The sequence below is a fragment of the Argopecten irradians genome, chromosome 14, assembly GCF_041381155.1.
Source record: "Argopecten irradians isolate NY chromosome 14, Ai_NY, whole genome shotgun sequence".
Classification (NCBI taxonomy): Eukaryota; Metazoa; Mollusca; class Bivalvia; order Pectinida; family Pectinidae; genus Argopecten; species Argopecten irradians.
Window position 1 is genome coordinate 34,917,569 of NC_091147.1, and position 22,430 is coordinate 34,939,998.

The following is a 22,430-nucleotide window of genomic DNA, read 5'->3' on the forward strand; positions in this document are numbered from 1 at the left end:
CAGAAGGTGATGATAGGTTCAGTATTAACGCTAAGCTAATGTCTTTTGCGACTCTACAAAGTTATCAATCTAATTTTACATTCCTATTTTAATAAATGAAATCCGTTTCGGATATTCCGTCACTCTATTTTTTTCTCTAGTTCGTTTCTCATTTAAAATCCCTATCTCCAAATTTAGAAAGCTATCGTTGCTACGAGGAAGTGTCTGGACAGAAAGTAACTTTAATTGATCAGAATGAAAAATCCTCTAAGCCGTATCTTTGACAGGACTGACAATGTACTATCATTTATATATTATTTTATTAATCTTTTGTTCGATAGTGCGATAACAAACATTATATAACACAGGGGGGAAGAATCGGGGGGGGGGGGGGGGGGGGGGGGGGGCAAACATGTCTTTTGCCCCCCCCCCCCCCCCCCATTTTGCTGCACATTTTTGTACTTAATTTTAGAAAATTGTCCACTGTAACAACAATGATAACTATTAAAACCCTCTTAAATGTGTAGGATTTTTAGGTTTAAAAGAAATTAAAAAAATGATAGACCCAATGGAGCACGAGGTAAATTTACCGACTAAGCAGAGTAAGAGGTTAATCCTTATATTTACAATATTTTCTTTAAACAATAAAATCAACCAGAACGACAGTTATTCGCGGTCAAAATTATACTGCCGTTATGTTTATCCATGCACAACAGCCATTCAGAAAAAGCGCGCCATTGACTGCAGCTAAAACCCGCCCTTTTCTCCATGAAATCAAAAGAAATAGTTCCTATATTTCAGTTATTTTATTCAAGTCAAATAGCAATAACACATTTAAAACATTAAATCCGTTTTATTGTATATCTCCGATTGTTTGGTACATTGTTATTTGTAAACACTGATACGTGATTTTGTGGAATGTCAAAAGAAGTCCGCCAATGTTTACATGTACAAATTGAATTCATAAGAAAGTGATCATACTAGATACTCAAAGAAAGTAGTCTAATAGGGACCCAGAGAAAGAAGTCTTATGATGGTCCTGAACAAAGTGGCCTAATACTGAGGTTTTAGACAGGTTTTATTGTAGTACGTTTTGATTTTAATTAGCGCCAATATGAAGAGCATGGATACTAAATATAGATATCTACCACAATGGCAAGTATTTTTACCGTGTAAGGTTTACTATGGCAAAGTAAAGACAAAGAGATAAGTAATAATACATTGAACAAATTTCTGTCTATCTATCGATATATTCATTGATTCTTCACCCTAACCTTTCCCTTACTGTATAGCAACTGTCTTTCGCGTGCCATTTATTTTTTCGCATTTTTTTGGTCAATGTTCAATTCTCTAAAATTCATTTCCACTTACAAAATTTACGGATATATTACAGAATCTTCAAAAGACTAAATAACCACGATCTTGTTTTGAAACTGAACTCACGAAGTTTGATAGACAAGCATCCCTCGGACTGTATCAATATATATGGCACGAATTGTTCATGTAACCAATATATATATGGCGCGAATTGTTCATGTATCAATATATATATATGGTTCGAATTGTTCATGTAACCATATATATATGGCACGAATTGTTCATGTATCAATATATATATGGCGCGAATTGTTCATGTATCAATATATATATGGCACGAATTGTTCATGTAACATATATATATGGCACGAATTGTTCATGTAACAATATATATATGGCACGAATTGTTCATGTAACAATATATATATGGCACGAATTGTTCATGTAACCATATATATATATGGCACGAATTGTTCCTGTAACAATATATATATGGCACGAATTGTTCATGTAACCATATATATATGGCAAAAATTGTTCCTGTAACAATATATATATATGGCACGAATTGTTCATGTAACAAATATATATATGGCGCGAATTCCTCATGTATCAGTATGTATTTGGCATGAATTGCTAAAAGGCAATACAATCTAGCATTGGTTTACTCTGTCTACGGCGCACCAAATCGGAAGTCTGTATGTCTAAATTGCCACCATGTTTCTAACAATTGTTTCTGTGTATGGCAACATTGTTGTACCAAGGCTAAATGCGAATATTTGCCATTGTTGTGAAAGAAATGGTTATCCTGTGGATTGATTCTAAGGTTCCTAGCAACAACGCCTAGCCATGCATCATCAATACCCAAGATATCTATATACGGAAAAGCATAACTGAATTTCCTTGCTACGTCCATACTTGTCAAATAAGCACCGCCGGCTAAATAAGGCGGCCAATATTTGAAAGGAAATACCTCCCATGGAAGAAACCAAATTGACTTCTGGTCTCTCACCACTGGTTGAACTATGCGATGACCCATAAAAAGTGTCGCCATATCCGCTTCCGGGATGGAGTCAATGTACTTCCGAATTCTTGGAAAATCGATCAGAAAGTCGTCGTCAAGAAAAAGTAGGAACGTTGCTTCTTCACAGTATTGAACTGCCCAGTTAAACGACATGATAGATTTAAGTGTGTTGTTGAAATACGCATCTAGGAAGTCTTCCTGCACTATGTCTTTATGTCTCGCCGCCTCCGTATTGATAACGTCCTGCTGGAAGTTTTCGGAGCTGTTTCGCCCCAACATGAAGACAACCTTGACACTTTCGTCCGTTATATTACCCCATGTAATCCGTATGGACTGCCTTAGTAAGACATTTCGGACTGTCGATTTCACAATGATCAATATGGTACGAGAATTATCACTTTTGAAATGACAGTGACCCGGATTATTCATATATATATAAGGATGAGGGTTCACCACCCCGACATCATCGGCAGTTATCGATGCATCCTTCATAATCTTTTTGTTGACAATATCTCGGACATCAATGTGAAGTCCAAAAAATGAGCGATCTGATTTTTGCATCATGGCTTCAATTTTGTTATCCTCTTTCTTCATGTCCATTTCTTTCTCTGTACCCGTTATGCCTAACAATATCTTAGATAATAGTACGATAACTATTAATATTAAAAGTACACGCAGGCGAATTAGCCTGATACATAATGCTGATGGCAAATTATTGATAACAGCTTTCCACCTCAACCGCACCATTCTGCTTTTAAAGTACAACCTCTGCGCATGCGTTGTCCAAGCACCAGCTAAAACGTCAAGGAAACCGTATGGAGATTTTGGGATTAATTGGGTAGCTACAGTGTATTTCTGGAACAAAAAAAAACCAAAAAGACATAAATGAAAAAAAATGTATTATTATATTTTATATTTATTTTTAAATACAGATTTGGGATGCGTTCCCTAATGACATTATTAATTTTATTTTCATCTTCTAGTTTTCCATAACTATAATACTGTATCTTGGTACTGTACATGTGAGTATGACTTGTAATTCGTTATCCGAGTCATGGAACCATCAGATGGTACAGGATAGTGCTATTGTTGCATAACATGAAGGCTACGTAGCCGAAAATTTGGAACATAGACGGTTGATATAATGAATATTGTAAGTTACGTTCCCTTTGGAGCACTTATGAGTAGTTATATAAAAATAAATTTCAGTTGTTTTTATTCCTTAAAGGTCTACTAAATTTCCGAAACAAAAACACCCAACAAATGCAAGATTCAAGATTATTCCGAAACAAAAATTGAAAGTGTCTTAAAATCAATAGCAACATAGGAACATTTATATCGATGGCCTAAGATGAAGTTACAACACCCAACAAATGCAAGATTCAAGCGTAATCAATGTTAACAGGGAAGATTTCACTGTTTTGTCGTCTGGGGCACAGATATTCAGCTATTGCGAGGTATTAGGGACGGCAGCGGGAAACATAAGACGATCCGCGTTATGAAAATTGACCTATTTTGTATTTTGCATTTGCATCTTAATACAATTGATCAGGACGTGATGATAAGTGTAGTATTAACGATAAGATAATAACTTTTAGATAACTTTAAATCCTCACTAACGCTTTACATTCAAATGAAAGAAAAATAAATGCAGTTTCAGAAAGGTAGTGGCCTTTAATATAACCCCTTAATTCCCAATTACGTCAATCTTCGCCGATAATGTATCATTCTTGATACTCCAGGGGTTTCGATCACTTACGATAGGTACACCCATGGACTATCTCATTGTAAAACTGAAGGCAGCTCAGAGGAAAAAATCTGAACAAATCACAGGCCAGCAAAAATGTCCTTTGAAGACTAGAGAGAAAGCCTATCTTCAAAGTCTCACAGTCTACCACAGTGTACCGTTATACGGCTCTTTTCAAAGGACTAAATTACCTGTTCTATTTTGTTGCCTTCAAGTATACTATGAGATAGTCCAGGGGTGTAGAGATCGCAGTTGATCGGAACCCCTGGAGGATCGAGGATGATAATGTATTGTCGTTGAATAAATCGTCATAATTCCCTTTAGTATTTCAGAAGCTATTGGAATACTGATTATACCTGCTAAAACTGGAGATTACAAGTAATATTTTGTGATCTTACATTTTTTTCATTTGACATTGTCTTTGTGCGGTTTTATTGAGTCGTAAAAGCTTTGTTCGTTGTATTGTCTAACAGGACAATTTGTTGTGAGGTAAAGATAACCACGAGGCATACTAACAGGTAGCCATTTTTAATAACAGCAAGCATTCTGGGTACATGGTTCTTACAACTTCCGGATCGGGTTGATAGAATACATAATAGCGGAACGCAACATAGAGCGAAACGCAACCTATCATCAACACTGTAATTCCTAATTTTGAACATTTTTATCATATTTTCAGTGTGTACATTAATAACCGGCCTGCATGTTCTAGTGGATGTCTATGTGAGAATATCGTTCACTGCTTTTTCGAATATTATATGTTTCTAAATAAATGATTCACGTCATGTCAATGTGCTTTTCTCATATATGTTTATTTACATAACAAACGAGCCATAGATTTTGACGAGTAAACATTTTCAAGAATTTTTAAAAAATATGAATGTAAATTTTTAAAATATACTCAGATATGTTTGCTTTCATAAATTGAGCCATATATTTTGACGATTTTTTAAGCATAAAAAATATTAATGTAACTGTTTATTATATTCTCCGATATGTTTACTTTTATAATGGAGTCTTAGATTTTTGATGAGTACAAATTGTAAAGAGTTTTTAAAAAAATATGCATATTAATGTTTATATTGATACAAGTACTGCTATACATGTGTAAATATCTACAGGAGATATTTTAAAAGTGAAAAGTACCAATTTGAAAATATTAGCGATTATTTTTTACCATATGACACCGAAGCTCTTTTATTGGAAAACCCTAAAATCTTGATAATAAGCCTGAAACGAAAGTAGGCCGGTCATGAGAGTAAACCTGGGATTTCTTGTCTGTGTACATTTTTTGTATCTTGAAATTAGTTCGGCTTTCACCCGGTACGAATTCTTTTAATCAACAGTATACACACACACACACACACACACACACACACACACACACACACACACACACACACACACACACACACACATATATATATATATATATTATAGTATCAGTCAAGAAAAAAGTGCGTGTCCATGTAGAGTTGAATATACAAAAAACTCAACGACCTTCCTTTTGTACTTTCGCCATTTCCTGAAGAGCCATCACGAAATGACGAAAGTACTAGAGGAAGGTCGTTGAGTTTTATTTTTTTATATTATAGTATCATAGATATATGTATACTGTTTGTTAAAAAAATCGTGCAAAGTCCCTGTGATAAGAGGGATATGGAAATATACTGGTCTCTAAAATAAGCCCGGGATTTCCTTCTAAAAATAATACAAGCCGTCGCTTATTATCACGATGTTTTATGGTATATGACAGATATACTTAAATCAACAAAATATAAAACTCAACGTTGAGTTTTATTTTTTTATTTTATCTTTTTTTTTTATATATATTCAACTCTACATGGACAGGTACTTAAATCAATATATATACTCGTGTAATTATGTTAATTGGAACATATATCAACTGGCCATGGTATGTTGGGTGCTTCGATTTGTAACTTCTACCATTTTACACGTGTTTATTTTTCACTCTTTTCAAGCAGTATTTCATTTTAGACAAATGAATTCACTTTAAACATTACATTACATTTATTTAAAGTTTAAAAATACGAAGCCGCATATTACGGAATAAATATTATCATAAAATTTCAGATACGAAGTCACACCACGCGTACGACGGACCACTGTCGGGAATCACGTGGTTTTTAGGCGAGTCCAAGCACAAAAAAATGTCTACCTTCTAGTTTCTGCTCAAGCGCCTCGATTTCCTGACCAGCAGACATTTTGTTTGAGTTTGTACCACGTGATTTCCGAAAATGGGGACCCATTCAATGAAAATTGTTGATGTCATATATGTTTTGTTTTTAGTAGATGGACTAGTGAATAGAACTGTTTTATAAGTAATTATCCCCATTTTTAATTATCTATCTTTTCAAATGTCGTGTTTTCTGAAAAAAAATCATGACTTTTGGTATGACAACATCCATTTGCATTGGTCTCCTGTTGTGAGTTTCACTATAAAATACACTTATATTACTTTTGTACCACTTTCAATACCGAGTCACACATGAGATTATGAATATCACCATATAATGCTGTGGACTTACACTAAAATTAAAATAAATATTCTACCTTCACGATTGAATTCTAAATCCAATGAAACGTTCGTGTTGTACAATAACAGTGAATTCCACTAGAAATGTTATCAGAAAATTGCCCGGTATACATTTAAAATTACGTAACCTGATCTGAACGATCAATACTAACGTAATAAATATTAACAAAAATTCACAAACTTAAAACTTTCTGCTCACATGTTTTGGTGGCTGATAGGTAGTTGTCTAGACTGAATTATGTATATGTTCGTCTTACACGTGTGTGAGTATGGCATCCAACAGCAATGGAACAAAATCGCTTAAAGTTTAAATTTCAAAACCTTGTCTCTCTTTATGACTGAACTGGTTAGTCAATACAAATTCTCAATGTGTTTAAATGCAAAGTAAAGATAGTCCACCATTATATACAAACATTAAGATATTTTTTATACATGTAATTCTTTAAGATATGTACTCATCAAATCTATGGCTCCGTGGATTTATGAAAGTAAATATATCGGAGAAAAGAACAATATCAAAACTAGTAACATTTATTTAGATAAATACGACATTATAAAAAGTTGTGAAAGACATCTTTATATGGTTCCCTTTATAGCATGCAGGATTGTGAACAAGGTACACGTTTCTTCGTTAACCTGCCTATATTATTAGGCTTTTTAATTTTTTTGCCTATTATATAGACTATTATTATATTAGGCATTTTTTTAAAAGCCTAATAATATGGGCAGGTTTAGCGGACTAGGTACACGTGTATGGTGAAAAGGACGCAATTTAAAGGCCCACTTACATTCCGAAACGACTTTTATTTTTTCAATTTGAATGTAAAACGAGATTGATAATTTGTAGTGTCACGAAAGTTATCAGCTTAAGGTTAAAACTGCACTTATCATTACCTTTTTGACAATTGAATTAAATTAAATGTTAGTTTTCATTACGCGGGTCGTTTTATGTTTCCTGCAATCGTCCTTATTCCTGTCCCAGACGACAAAACAGCGAAATTAATCTTCAAAGAGATTACACAGAAAAAAACTTTTTTTTCGAATTTGCCATCTTATGCCATCAATATAATTTTCCCTTTGTTGTTATTTTAAGAAACTTCATTTTTTGTTTGTTTCGGAAATGTAATTTGCCATTTAAAAAAAACCAACAAATTACACATTGTACTTATGAACTGTGCCGATGTTAAGCTATTTCAAAATGTTTTAACTGTATTGCTGTTGTGGTGGGCCGATATAATTTAATAAAATGTAATGTGAAAAAAATCTAATTTACAAGCATTTCGACTACCGTATCGGTTTTATGTTTACTCAGGTATTCAAATTCATTTTCTCCATTACTTTAGGCTTTAAAGCCCATCAGTACAAAACATAAACTTTTTACAAAGTAGTGTAGAGAGGACAGGTTGCATGTACACATGTATAATAAATACATAGAGAATGGACAGTTATAATTTCATGGCAATAAATTTCTTCTTATTTGGTTAGCCTCGTAAATGTATTTACTTAACATAGACAAATCTTTCAAATTAGTTGAGCCTATTAATTGTATTATTTTAAACACAGATGGCTTTTTCCAATAATTACGTTAAATCGTTTTGAACGAATATCACAAAAAATGGACATACATGTATAAACAAAAAGTGGTATTCATGTTCAACATCACCAGAGTTACAGATTCTGCAAAAAACGCTTATTTCTAACAATATTTCTATATTTTCCTGATTCAATATTTAGCGAGTGGGGTGATAATCTCAATCTAGTGAGGGCAATTCTATTACTCTTCGAAATATATTTACTCAAATAAAACTGTAATGATAATCCATCAACTAAATGTCTGTACAGGTGACATTGCGGGGAGTTCAAGTATTCAGACAGCTAAAATAATGGACCATGATTCCAATGGGTGACATTTGAATTGCGCAAACCTCCCAAACCCATTTCCTTGGTTTATTTGGGTTTGTTAGAAATTCAATATTGAAAAAAAATCAAATGTATCCAAACTACTTTAAAATTATTGAAGCTATAAATCTAGACATTTAACGTCAATTACGAGTCTTAAAAAGACGAAACAAATGTATGACGTCCCCTAGCAACGCTGACAAGTCATAAAAAGAAATGAGAAATGTACATGCATGATGTCGATAACACCATTGGAAAATTACAGCTGTTAAATAATATTGTCCTTGAATAAAGGATCTTACATGAGTGACTCTGTTACATGAAATGTATCAAACGAGTTGTGTAATTTAATATGCCACGAGCCTTTAGGCGAGTGGCATATCATATCATCTAACGAGTTTGATAAATTTCATATCACATAGTCACGAGTGTAAGATTCTATTTATCACATAACTTTAAATAATAAATAAAACATAGCTTTTGGTCACTATATAAAACAGTAGAAATCCGGTTCAGATGTGACGTTTCCGTCTACTGAGACAATCTTGCAATGTCATATATATTATGACGTCAAAACTACCTTGACGTCATAATAGTGTTTTTACACATGTGAATTACTCTATTTATGACATGGCTGGATAGGTTAGTTATGTGATGAATTTAAATATGTCATAACTGGGCGAAAATTTTGCCATGTTATGTTTCCTAGAATTGAAAATCATAAGTTTTGATATGTGAAATCATCAAAAGGCACGGACATACACGTACAATGCTTTCTAAGTATTCGCAACAACAAAGAATTAATGAACTACAGCAGTTCTAGTTTTTTATGCTTCGTGAATGTTTAGATGAAAATATAGATTATGGTATTTTTAGAATTACTTACATTACTGTAAAAATGTTAAATAAAATGGTAGACCACAATTTGGCTTTTTGGTTTACCATGTGTACTCTTTTGACTGCACTGTAGAAGTAAAGATAATTATATTTTGCAGTAATACCAAAATTCATTTTGAGTTCTTATTTGATTTTCAAAAATGAATACCAATCCATTGTAAGTATTGTAATACTGAAAAAGCTACAATGTAGTAACATTTGGTGGTGATTAATATATTAAAAATTATTTTTGATTCGTGAGAATGAAAATTATTGCCACATATAACTTAAATATCACTGACGGTTCTTAAAAAGGACAAAAACTTGTTAGGTATATCTATATTTATAATGATGATCGGTATCTTGGATATTATGAACAATAATAATCAACTACACTGTTGTTGGTTTCTAAAATCCCCAAGGTTTACTTCATTTACTGACCTGTATCCATAAAGGTTGGTTAATAGGTTGATTCGACTTAAACATCCTATTAACATTCAGAGTCATTTAAGGACGACATCCCCTGTATGTATTGTGTTGTGTGTGAGCATCGGTAATGTGGAATGCTGCAGTTTGTGGAACTCGTGTCCTTTTTATAGTGCTATCTCACTGAAGCATATTGCCAAATACACTGAACAGCACACCCCACCCAGTCACATTATACACATTGCAAATATACACATATTACACATTACAAACAGGCAAATCAGTCGCCCAATGGCTAAGCAGGAGCAGAAATTACTTTATAAGAGTATATATATATGTCAGTGGTTGTTTGAAGGGACAATTCAGTCTAAGAGTATATTAAAATTTGCACATGTATCGAAAACAAACCAGCTCAAATAGAAATTTAATAAGTTGGTTTTACTGTGATATGCCAGAAAAGCCCACTGTAGTGAATTGTATGTGAAATTATCAAACTCGCTTACTGTCCGCCATTACACTAGTGGTCGGATGTCTTGTATGCCGAACCCTGGCCCTTGTCAGTGTAGTAAAGAAATGTTTGTCTAGAATTACTCAAGTCGCTCTTACAGTAGTGTGTTCACCTTATTAGATGCATGTTCTTGTCTAAAAATAATTTCATCAACTCCTCAGTGGTTATGTATTGCATTTGATTAACGTGCGTGACTTTGGCTCGGGTATGGGTACAGCGTACATGTTGTACCAGCTTAATCGTATTGATCAACGATTTGGAATTTCAACGGTATCAATCAAAATACTTAACAATGTCGTGGAATGTGTTTATATTTCTTGTTAAATGTTTCATAAGGAATATCGAACAATACATTTATGTCATATTTTGCTTCGTGGTTATGTAGCAGAATTAGCCTCATTGAATTGTCCATTTAAAGGTGCGCCAGTGCTGACAAATGGTATCTTTCTCAATCAAAAACGGGAGCAGACGAATTCGTATTTTTCTTCAGTCACAAAAGTTACTTACTTTACACGATTACCACCATTGAAAATTTTGAGCTTCTAATTTTACATTAAGATAAAAATATTAAAAATAAGTAAATTGCGTTCCGACTAAATGATTAAACACCAAATTAATTATTGTTCAAATGATGAGTTTCGTTTATGCTCTGTCGGCGGTGGAGCCTCTAACATAATTATAGAATCAGCCCGTTTGTAACGTACCGGCCGAAACATGAGTTCATGTGATTTCTTTAAACCAAACTAATAAAAATAAAATCTTAATTCCAAATTATCAAATTTATTAGTAAAGACTGTCATCTGTTCTATATCACAATAAATGTGATGGCAAGTTACAAAAGGTTATTGATAATATAATATAATATAACAAGTGTAACATAACACAGCAAATCATTGAACATTTTCGGCATCAACTGTTAGAGTAGAAATACTGTAAGTACTTAATAATTTTCGCAATAGTAAAAAATTGACAAGATGACATTTTAACGAGCAAACGCTATACATGTAAACCAACTTTCTTTTGCGTACGATTTACTTTCGCAAATTTCGCGATCCAAATAAATTCGCGGAAGTTTATTTCCGCAAATGAATATCTACATTAAACATCATTTTTATCTATTGATAGGAATTTCCATTCACTTTTTCAATTCGCGAATTTTAATTTTAGCGAACTTGTTTTGCTGTGAAAATCGCAAAATTCAAAAGCCGCTAAGAACATTGGTTTACAGTAAGCGGCTCTATACATAATCGTGTCCTTTTCTACTTAAAAGTTGTATGTGCCATAAATTGGCGTTATTTTTTCGTCGCTATTAATTGCAAACCTTTAGGTTTAATGAACTCAGGTGTGAAAATCATTCAAATGGAAAGACAAATATGAATAATGTCATATAAACATTAATTACAACACACCATAGCACTGGAAAAAAGTTTTTTTAGTGCCTTAAGTATGTTTAGATGAAAACATGTACCTTACAAATAACAATAAAAAAATGGGAAATAATATTGTAGACCACAACTTGGCTACATGGTCGGACTTCATGTACTCATTTCACTACACTGTAGACATAAATATAATAAATTTTGGCAATACTGGCAAATATCATTTTAAGTTCTTATTTGTACTTGTAAAATTAAAACATATGCATAGTAAGTTTTGTAATTCGTATAATGTTGGTAATGTTTGCTGGTGAATAATATAAGACTCTTTAATTCGTGGGTATGAAGGATAGGGATATCATACCCTCGGGATCACAAAATGTTGTAAAACCCGAGGCTTCCCTATCCTTCATATCCACGTATGAAAGAGTATTGTTCTCTCATACCTCGACCTTTTCTTGCAATTTTACTTCTATTAATTTCCGCCATTTTGAAATAATTTCGAAAAAACCGCGACTGCAAGTCAAATCTCCATACTTAAAAAATTACGTGATATTTTCAACGCAGATCCCGTTGTTAGTTAAGGATTAACTTGAATAGATGTTTTATGTTATGGAGATATAACACAAAAATCTGAGTGTACTCTAAATAAACCGCGAAGCAGCGGTTTATGATGAGAGTACACTCAGATTTTTGTGTTATATCTCCATAACATAAAAAAATATATTCAAATTAATCCTTATAATTCAATTTACTAAAGATAATCTCTTCAATATTCAAAAATCATTTTGGGACTCTTTTGTCTATGAAATCATTACGCCGTCATCTTAGCCAATCAGAAGCAACGTTATAAACGGCGACGCCATTTTTTCCTTTATGGGCTGATAAAGTAAATTTTTAAGCCAATGAAAATGCTCGTAACAAGCAAAATTGAATTATTATCATTTAAAGTAAATTCAGCTAAATTAATAAAAAATATGTTAAAATTGTGCCTAGAAAATAGTAATTTTGTTGATGCTGTGACGTCACGAGGCTTTATTGCATGGGTAGCCATGCAATACAGCTTAAGGCGACATAGGTGTATTGCCATGGACCAGGCAGTATTACACATGTAGGTATGAGAGAACACATCATCTGGTTAGGTGGAAACTTTAAAGATGCTCCACCGCCGAAAGAGCATAAATGATACTCATCATTTAAACAATTATTAATGTTTAATGGTGAGTATTATATGTATAATTTACACAAAAATACACATAAACTAATTTATTTTGCTTCTGGTGCATGCGCAATCAATACGTCATTCCATATAGATCATACAGATGTAGTGCAATGAATTTTTTTTCGGGGTGCAATCAATTATTTTTTAATGTTTTATTTTGAAGTAAAATTAGAAGCTCAAACTTTTCCAATGGCGGTAATGGTAAGTAACTTTTGTAAATAAAGAAAATTCGTCTGTTCCTGATTTTTATTAAGAAAAAAATCATTTGTCAGCGGAAGAGCATCTTTAATAAATATAAAAGTTTCCACCCCACTCGATGAAATATAACTGTTATTCGCCATAAAAAAAACCAAGAATACGAGCTCTTCTTGGTTCGTCAGTGTGAAACTTGTGGTGCATATATCTTTAAAACAAATCCAAATACTGAAAACATGAAATTATTTGTGGTGTTGAAAGTTTCATTCATTTCAGTTCTATTTAATTTAAGCGAATACTGAAGTCGCACTTATTATAGCGAAGTCAAATTAAGCGAAGTTCAATTTTCCCGCAAATGCGAAAAACTGTCAATTAAGATTTATTAGCGATGATATAAATTAGCGCAATTCGGCGTTCAATTCAGGAAAAACCCTTAACAAACTTCAGCGTTGATCATGAGTTAGCTAAACTCATTAACAACGTGAAAACGCCAAAATAAAACTACCGCTAAAATAGGTAACTTTACAGTACGTGAATGTGCAAATATATCAAAACATGCACTTTATATAATCTGTGAATGAAAACTATAAATACAGACAAAACGCGAAAATGATCACACTGTTAACGTTCCCTCAGCGAAAATATCTACACACGAAAATATACACGTTTACAGAATGTCAAATGTAATAAGATCAGACATTATTTATGTGGCAAAACTTTGATCAAAGCCACTTAGAATTGAGATTGAGTATTCCCACATGTCAACCATGACGCATATCTTCAAAAATATACTGCAAACTAACTCATTTTTTCGCGTTTTCTTAAATTCACGTGTTCGCAATATGGCGAAATCAATCGACGCGAAAACGTGTCACAGATGAGTAGACCCATTTTGCGAAATCAAATGAATGTGAAAGTAGTCAGGCATGGACACGCGAAAATAAGCCACCGCGGATATTAGTTGGTTTACATATATCGACGTTTCTGTAAAGCCAGTAATTTTCTTGGGATAATAATTTCGGAATATCGCGGGAATTCTGAGATAGCGATATTGCGCGATACCCGAGGTCATGAAATAAAATGGAAAAAAAAGAAGAAAAAATAACGCATATGTACTCTTAATTGCATGCACGTATTTTTGGTTAATTTGTTATTTCTCGAGTCAAAATCTGGGAACTTGTGTACCTACGAAATAACAAGTTATTGAGTAGGAACAACAGATTTTAACACAATTTTACATTTGAAGATGCTACACCACTGACGGATTGTATGTTTTCTTTTTCAAAGAGGATATAGTATAGTATATTTCTTCAGTTAAAAAAACTTACCAACTTCACACCATTACCACAACTGAAAAGTTTGAATTTTTTTTATTTTACTTCAAGATACAAATATTAAAAATGATTAATTACGCACCGGAAAAATCCATTGCATGCACCAAAAGCCAAAGAAATTAAGTTATATTATTTTTTGTGTTAATTATTGAGATACATTTACATGAGTAAACACCAATTATTGTTCAAATAATGAGTACAGTTAATACTCTGTCGGCGGTGGAGCATTTTGAAGTGAATACATTTTCACTTCGCTCCGCCTCAATGAAACTAGTAAACTCCGATCACTTCATTTCCCAATGAAGATGCTTGGTCACGTGCTGACCTCTGACCGGCGTGAGAATACATTTTGACATTGTTTACATTTTGACCTACATTGTAGTTTTACGCCGCTTCAGTTTTGAACGAACTTTCTGCGATGTGGCCTAGGCCTACCGTTGTACATTTAGAAGCACAGACAAGAATGCTTGATAAAGTGATATTAGAAATTGTCAGTAATATAATATTATAGTCGCCTAGAGATATTTTACACGTATTTTGATGACACACTGAATTAGGCTCAAGCCCAGGTAAAAAAATGCTGAGCATAGCCTGAACCGGGGATGCTTCAAAGCTCTCTATTTAGGCCTATAAATATATGCACTGCTGACAAGTAAACAAAGCATGAAATTAAAACTAAAAGCATTTATTTGTTTAATGTTTAGAGAGATATCTTAATTCAAGCACACGTAAGAAAATTTTAACAATGTTATCTTCAAAAAGTGTAATTTGGGTTAGCGTCATGTTAGGACCGAACGCAGTGAGGTTCACCACTCATCGCATAGCCTAGTAGGCATAATCGAACGCAAATAGTTTAATGTGTACAATATATGTGAAACGGTGTCATACATGTAAGCTTAGAAACGATAGATTCCATGAAAATACGCTCAAATAGCAAACAGGCTAAATTCAGTGACATTAAGCCTAACGAAACGATTCTGTGAGTGTCAAAATCCACGGCATTGGAGGGTCGTTGGAAACCGCCAACTTTTCAAATCGATGTTTCTCTACTTACTTTATACCGAATTTTAATCCCCAAACTCCAGTAGACAGAGAAGTTATCACATTTCAAGAATAACACAGAAGTCTTCCAGTGATCTGCGACTAAGTCCCGCTTTTAACACGTTTTTATTGAGCCCCGGAAGCATGATTATTGGACTGCATCACATACTACAGACACAGGGGTTGGATTTCACAACAGGTTTAGTTAATACATATTTAAATGTCAGCTACAAATAATTATCAGACGGAAATACAACATTCAGTTAATTCCATAACAATTATAATTGAGTTTTAAAGGGTTTGATTATGTTTAGATACCAACTATTCAGCATTTTCACCACAATCGTCATTTTCTTCGAAACCGGACCCCTGCTCAATCGAGCGACCGGATTACACATTGACTGCACTGCTAGTACTGCGCAGCAATTTTTGTATTTGAAGCTACATAATAATGTTTTATGAAAAATTTAAGCCATTAATTCTTGAATATAAAAACAATATTTCAAAATCTCCGTTTTTTATCGTAACAACGCACAAAGAATGAAGTTATTTTCGGAACTACATTTTGTGTTGCCTTGGTGACGAGAAGAACTGACTGGCGGCTGTTCCGTAGCTGTACATACATGTACGATAACTGGTACAATGTTGCAAAATTGCATAATAATTTTATACCGAACACATATAATTTGACTTTTTTTAACAGCGGAATTTTTAAATTGGTTAATGTAAATATAAGGATTGATTATCAATTTTGTTGCTTGCATTGACTGATGAAGAAAGTTAATCTCGTGCAAATGTTACATGAACTGCTTCGCAGTTCACTTCATTTGCACGAGATTAACTTTCTTCATCAGTCAATGCAAGCAACAAAATTGACAATCAATCCTTAAGTGAATACGCTATAATGTCCCAAATCGGAAACTTGTATTGTGATTATATTGCCACCATGTATCTAACATTTCCTTCTGAGTATGACAGCATTGGAGGACTAGAGCCAGATGTGAGTACCGGCCATGATTATGAAAGTAATGATGATCCTGGGGATATATCCTCACATTTCTAGCAACAATACCTAACCACGCATCATCTATTCCCAGCCTATCAATATACGGAAAAGCATAGCTAAATTTCTTAGCAACTGTCATACTTGTTAAATATGCACCGCCGGCTAAATATGGCGGCCAATATTTGTAAGGATATATTTCCCATGATATGTACCATTTTGACTTTGGGAATCTGTCTACAGGTCGAGCAATGCGATGGCCTATAAAAAGTGTTTCCTTCTCCCTCTCTGGGATAGAGTAAATATAGTCTTGGATTTTTGGAAAGTCAATTATGAAGTCATCGTCCAAAAATAAGAGAAATTGGGCTTTTTCACAGAACTGAACCGCCCAGTTGAACGACATAATGGATTTCAGAGTGTTGTTTAAATAAGCATCTAGAAAGTCTTCTTGGATAATGTCTTCATGTGTGGTCGCTTCCTTGTCCACAATTTCTTGATGGAAGTGTTCGGATCTGTTTCGTCCTAACATAAAGACAACCTTGACACTTTCGTCCGTTATATTACCCCATGTTATCCGTATAGACTGTCTTAGTAAGACATTTCGGACTGTGGATTTCACAATGATCAATATGGTACGAGAATTATCACTTTTGAAATGACAGTAGCCTGGATTATTCATGTATCGGAATGGATGAGGATTGGCACCATCAAGTTGGACGGTTCGATTCTGGATTTTTCTGTTAACGATGTCGATAATATCAACATGAGTACCGAAATATGATCTTCTTTTCTTCATGTCAAAGTGTGCCTCCAAGTTATGGTTGTCCTCATCTCGAAATGTGATGTCAGATTTGTCTAGGATGTGCAAGACACAAAGCCCACAGAACATTATAAAAGTCACAAATAAAATTATGAATCGATATCGAAAAATTCTGGGCACAATCCCCATTACCGACATTGCAGATATAGTGCAGCTGTATGATCTGTGATCAGATGTCACATCCATTGCCACTGTAGTGACAAAACTCTTTTATAAGTATCCGACAAGCCGTTGGTTAGGGTCCAATGTCTACATCATCTTGAGTAAAGTGGCTGGATGTTTGTCTTGCCATCTCCGCGTGTCAGCTCAATAATGCATGTCTACCTGGGAAAATGCAAAATTCAACGCCTGAACAAACCGTAACTTATAACTCTGTTTTAACTAATTGTCTTTGCTTTCAAACATAAATCTGACTTTGTTGTACCTTACTGTACAAGGTTTATTTTGTGTTAGACTTAGGGAAGCCGAAATGATGAGGCTTTGCCGAGTCATCACGGCTTTCTGTGTCGAGCACCAAAATAAAAACTCAAGAATAAAATTATTTCATATGGAATGTTTGATTTTAATTACAATAAACGTTTCTAATTTCACAGTTTTAAGTTGTCATGGTAACCACTCGTAATATGCATTTAAAGATGTTCCAACGCCGACAGAGGATAAACGATACTTATCATTTGAACAACTAAAGTTAAATCATGTTTATATGTGCCTAACTAACACAAAAATGCATTTAAAAAAAGAAAGATTTATTTTGGTTTTGATGCATGCGCAATCAGTGCTTAATTTCACGTAGAGCATAGTGCTATGGAATTTTTTTCGGGACATAACTAATTGTTTTTAATATTTTCATTTTGAATTAAAATAAAAAGTTCAAATTTTTCAATGGTGGTTAAGGTGTAAAGTAAGTAACTTTTGTAACTGAAGAAAAATACGTATTCGTTTTCTCCTGATTTTAATAGAGGGAAAATACCATTCGTCAGCGATGGACCATCTTTAACTAAATTTACAAATTTTGACATTTTTTGCCTATTTAATATTTTTTGTTTTACAGTTTTTGTCTAAGAAACGATAGAGCACAATCTTCAACAAGCTTAACATTTATTTAAAATATGTAGGTACTTTTTTTGTCTGAACAGACGCATCTTTAAGAGAAATATAAAGTTTTTCAAGAATGAGCTCTATGGTTTCTTGAAGAAAACCCTAGCAAAACACAATGTATGGTCACATAATTGAATAACAATTTCCACATTATCATAATTTTTGCATATTTAGGATAATTACCATATCAACTACAGCTGCAATGAAGTATAACGATCATGCGTATTCTATCAAAGATGAACTCGATATTTCTTATTTAAAAATCAATTACTAGGTTTGAAAAATTACTGGAAATGGGTGCCAAAAAGCGCTCACACCATAAATGGTCCTTTTAGTTTCCGGATGATAACTTTAGAACACATCAGCAGAATTTGCTCAAACTTCATACAATGATCGCACAGGAGGGGACACAACTTGGGATTGAATTTTGGGACCAAAAGGTCAACTGTAAAGGTTAATGTTACTAAATACAAAATCTTCAAAATTCCATATGATGATCAAACTTCATACAGTGTTAACATATAAGGAAGTACAGCTTGGGATTGACATTGGGGTCAAAAGGTCAATTACAAAGGTCACTGTTAATAAAAATATTTTTTTTTTCACAAAATATTAGTTTCCAGATGATATCTTTAGAACAAACCAACAGATTTTGTTCAAACTTCATACACTGGTAGTCTGTGAGGTTACACATAGATAATTTTTTTTTTTTTTTTTCTACAGATTTTTTTTTGAAGACAGGGGACACATGTTGCTTGTAACACTTACTGTAACTTGTTTACTTGGTTTCTCTCGAAGCGAGGCGTCTCTTTGATGCACAGGAAAAGATTCATTCATTAAACCGAATGAAAGTGTACTATAAGCCCTTCGCAAACAGTTCCAGTAATTCTATTCAGTGTGTAATATCAATGAAACAATACAGAAAAAAAACTAAAAAAAATAACAATTACCCATCAAAGAATCATTTTCCAACACATATCTTTGCCATGAGTCAAGAAAAAGACGACGACGCCATACGAGAGTTTCGATACCGTAAAAAAATGACGTCATTCCGGTGAATATGGCGTCACTTTTTAGCCGAACTGAAGGACGTTTCATTCACCGGCGGAAGGTTCAAGCTCAGGGTCAACTTAGAAAATGTTCCGTTAGATGTGGAATAAATTCACGTGATCGTATTGACGGATAAAGCATTTCATATTGACGGATAACGCACAAGTTTATCCGGCAGTAGTTATCGGTCAGTATGTTCGGCAGTTGCATGATAATTTGTTTATGTTAAAGATATATAACACAAAAATCTGACTGTACTCTTAATCACATGATTAATCCTTAAAATACAATATACAAAAGACAGTCTTTATAATGCCATATTAATTTTAGGACCCCCATGAACTCACAATGCCATTATCCCAGCCAATCAGAAGAGACGTTACAAAGAGCGATGCTATTTTTCCCCTTAAGAGCTGATGAAATAAATTTTAAGTCCCTTGTCTATAACTTCTACATACTATATTCAATCTATTTTATGTGATGTAGGATGATCGCTGACTTCAGCAAACACTGTTTGTCTTCTTTTTTTATTTGTCTGAGGACTTTTACAACTTTGTCCTTTCTAAAATGTGTTATGTCGGGTCAGCCAAATTAAGTCTACATTTTACATATAAATGTATATTATAATATCACTCTACTTGAAGAGATATTTTATGTTATGGAGATATAACACAAAAATCGAGTGTATTCTTAATAAAGTGCGAAGCGGTTTATGATGAGAGCACACTCAGATATTTGTGTTATATCTCCATAAAATAAAACAAAATCTATTCAAATAAATCCTTACAATTCAATTTACTAAAGACAATCTCTTCGAAAATTCCTTATTTACTTTTGTTACTCTTTGTTCATGAAATCATTACGCCCTTATATCGGCCAATTAGAAGCGACGTTACAAACGGCGACGCCATTTTTCCATTTATAGCCTGATAAAGTAAATTTCTAAGCCAATAAAACGCTTTATAAAAGCAAAATTGAATTACAATGTATATGTAATGAATGAGTCATAAATCATGAGCCAAGATGCCAAATATATGGACATAACGAGGTGGTCTGTGTGATTTTGTTTCAGCAATGAAAATAATATTAAATATTTTATTTTAAGCATACGTATACTTGTATACTTGCGGTGAAAAGTTTTTTCATCAATATAAATACAATGTATATGTATATATGTAAAGAATGTTCGACAGCACCCTGGGGCCGTGAACTGTACTATAAAACAATCAACTTGATGTAATTTTTTAAACTTTTATTTTGATATAATAAATAACTTCATTTTATACAGAAGTGACCGCGGTGTATAGATGTAGACTAGCGATCAGTAGTCTATATACGGAACAGCGGAGGGCAATATGATACACGTAACAGCATTCAAACAAATTAAAATCAAAGGGTGTGTAGTCGAACCCCCTACTACAGTCGGTAGTAGACTAAAGACCACACATTGGGCACACGGTGTTAACTTTCAGACTACAGGTATGGACTGAAAAGACTGGATCGTGAATCAGTCTTAAGTCTAAAATCGTTTAAAGTTTGGACTGACAGGCAGCATTTAAATGTATTCACCCTAAAACTAGTTTGCATTTTCTTAATAAACTCGCTGTTAAGTTCTCAAAGTATGATAGCGATGTACAAATGTACATGTACAGTCACGAATATGAAATTGTATGGAATTACGTGAATATTGTGGAATGTTTTTAATGATCATATTACCTATGTTATTTTGTATTGTAGTAAAAAAATAGTGAAAATCGTGACGAATACTGGTGTTTTTTGGTGAACAATTTTGGATTAGAGTTCATGTCATTGTCATTGCTTCATAATTCATCTTATTTAGATTTATATAACACATTGTATAGCCTTTGATTGTTCACATACTGATTTAGAAGAGTTTAGATTAGGAAATGTAATTTTTTGTATAGACTACTGAAAGCAGGTGATCTTTATTGCTACGGTTAAAACTCAATTAATTATAAATTTTAGACTTGAACCTGCACATATTTTGTATATATCTCTTTGCTATTTTGGTTATTTTTTACATGTTAAATTTCAGACGGAAAGAGTGATGTTTTCTCTGCTTTTTCAAACTTCGCCTATCAAAATCCAAAAAAGTTAACCATTCAATCACACTTAAATAGCTAACGACCCCCACCCCTTCACACACAAACATTAGTTCAAGTGTACATATGTATACATGTACTATGTAGTTACGTGTATAGGGATATATATCTTCTATTTTGCAACATTATAAAAGCTATTGTTTTGTTGGTGATCATTATTCAGATATGATTACATATTACACGAGCATGTACATGTACCTCGCCCCCATTACCCGCCATCTCCCAATATATTCATAAGGATATACATTATATCTATATATATATATGATGATGATGATGATGATGATCATGATCAATATTAAGATTACGTCAATGGCATTATTATTTTGTAAATATACCAGATGTACGTAACTATACGTACGTGTACATTGTATTTAATTTGTACATACACGAACATATATGTACAATGCGCCTCGACAACCCCCACCCTTCATATTCTCCAATACAATCATAAAGGTATACAATTATACATACATGCTGCTCAATATCTACCATACAATGACACAAAAACATCATTATTCTATATATCTCCTAAATCTCTGGTATCCATGAACATGTGTGTGTGACTGTTGAGCAACACATACAATAATGTATTGGTACTCATATTGATCCACGCGTGTTATTTCACTCACCTGCCTCATCCATAGCTACAGAAACCATCAGCAGTCATTTGTTGAAACCGTAAAGAATCATTCGCTGGTCAGTTATATACGTACATCTGGTCAATGGCTGTACATGTACATAAACTGTATCCTGTGTCCGGTGAACACGCTGGTTCCTAAGCTTACATGTATACACAAGTGTGTAGAATACCTGTGTAATTGTGACACGCTCC

The 22,430-nt window shown here is 33.5% G+C and overlaps 1 protein-coding gene across 2 annotated transcripts; it reads right to left on the bottom strand.

Moving 5' to 3' along the window:
* Positions 1–944: 944 nt before the first annotated feature.
* LOC138307212 (beta-1,3-galactosyltransferase brn-like) lies at positions 945–22,430 on the bottom strand. 2 transcript variants are annotated; one of them, XM_069247847.1, is made up of 2 exons: positions 22,228–22,424; positions 945–3,175 (listed from the first exon to the last, which is right to left on the bottom strand). In XM_069247847.1, exons 1-2 carry the CDS (start codon positions 22,234–22,236, stop codon positions 1,970–1,972), a joined length of 1,215 nt encoding a protein of 404 aa, XP_069103948.1. In that variant the 5' UTR covers positions 22,237–22,424; the 3' UTR covers positions 945–1,969. The 2 variants fall into 2 exon arrangements, with proteins under 2 accessions (XP_069103948.1, XP_069103949.1); XM_069247848.1 differs by lacking the exon at positions 945–3,175 and adding an exon at positions 16,390–17,648 and having other exon boundaries at positions 22,228–22,430.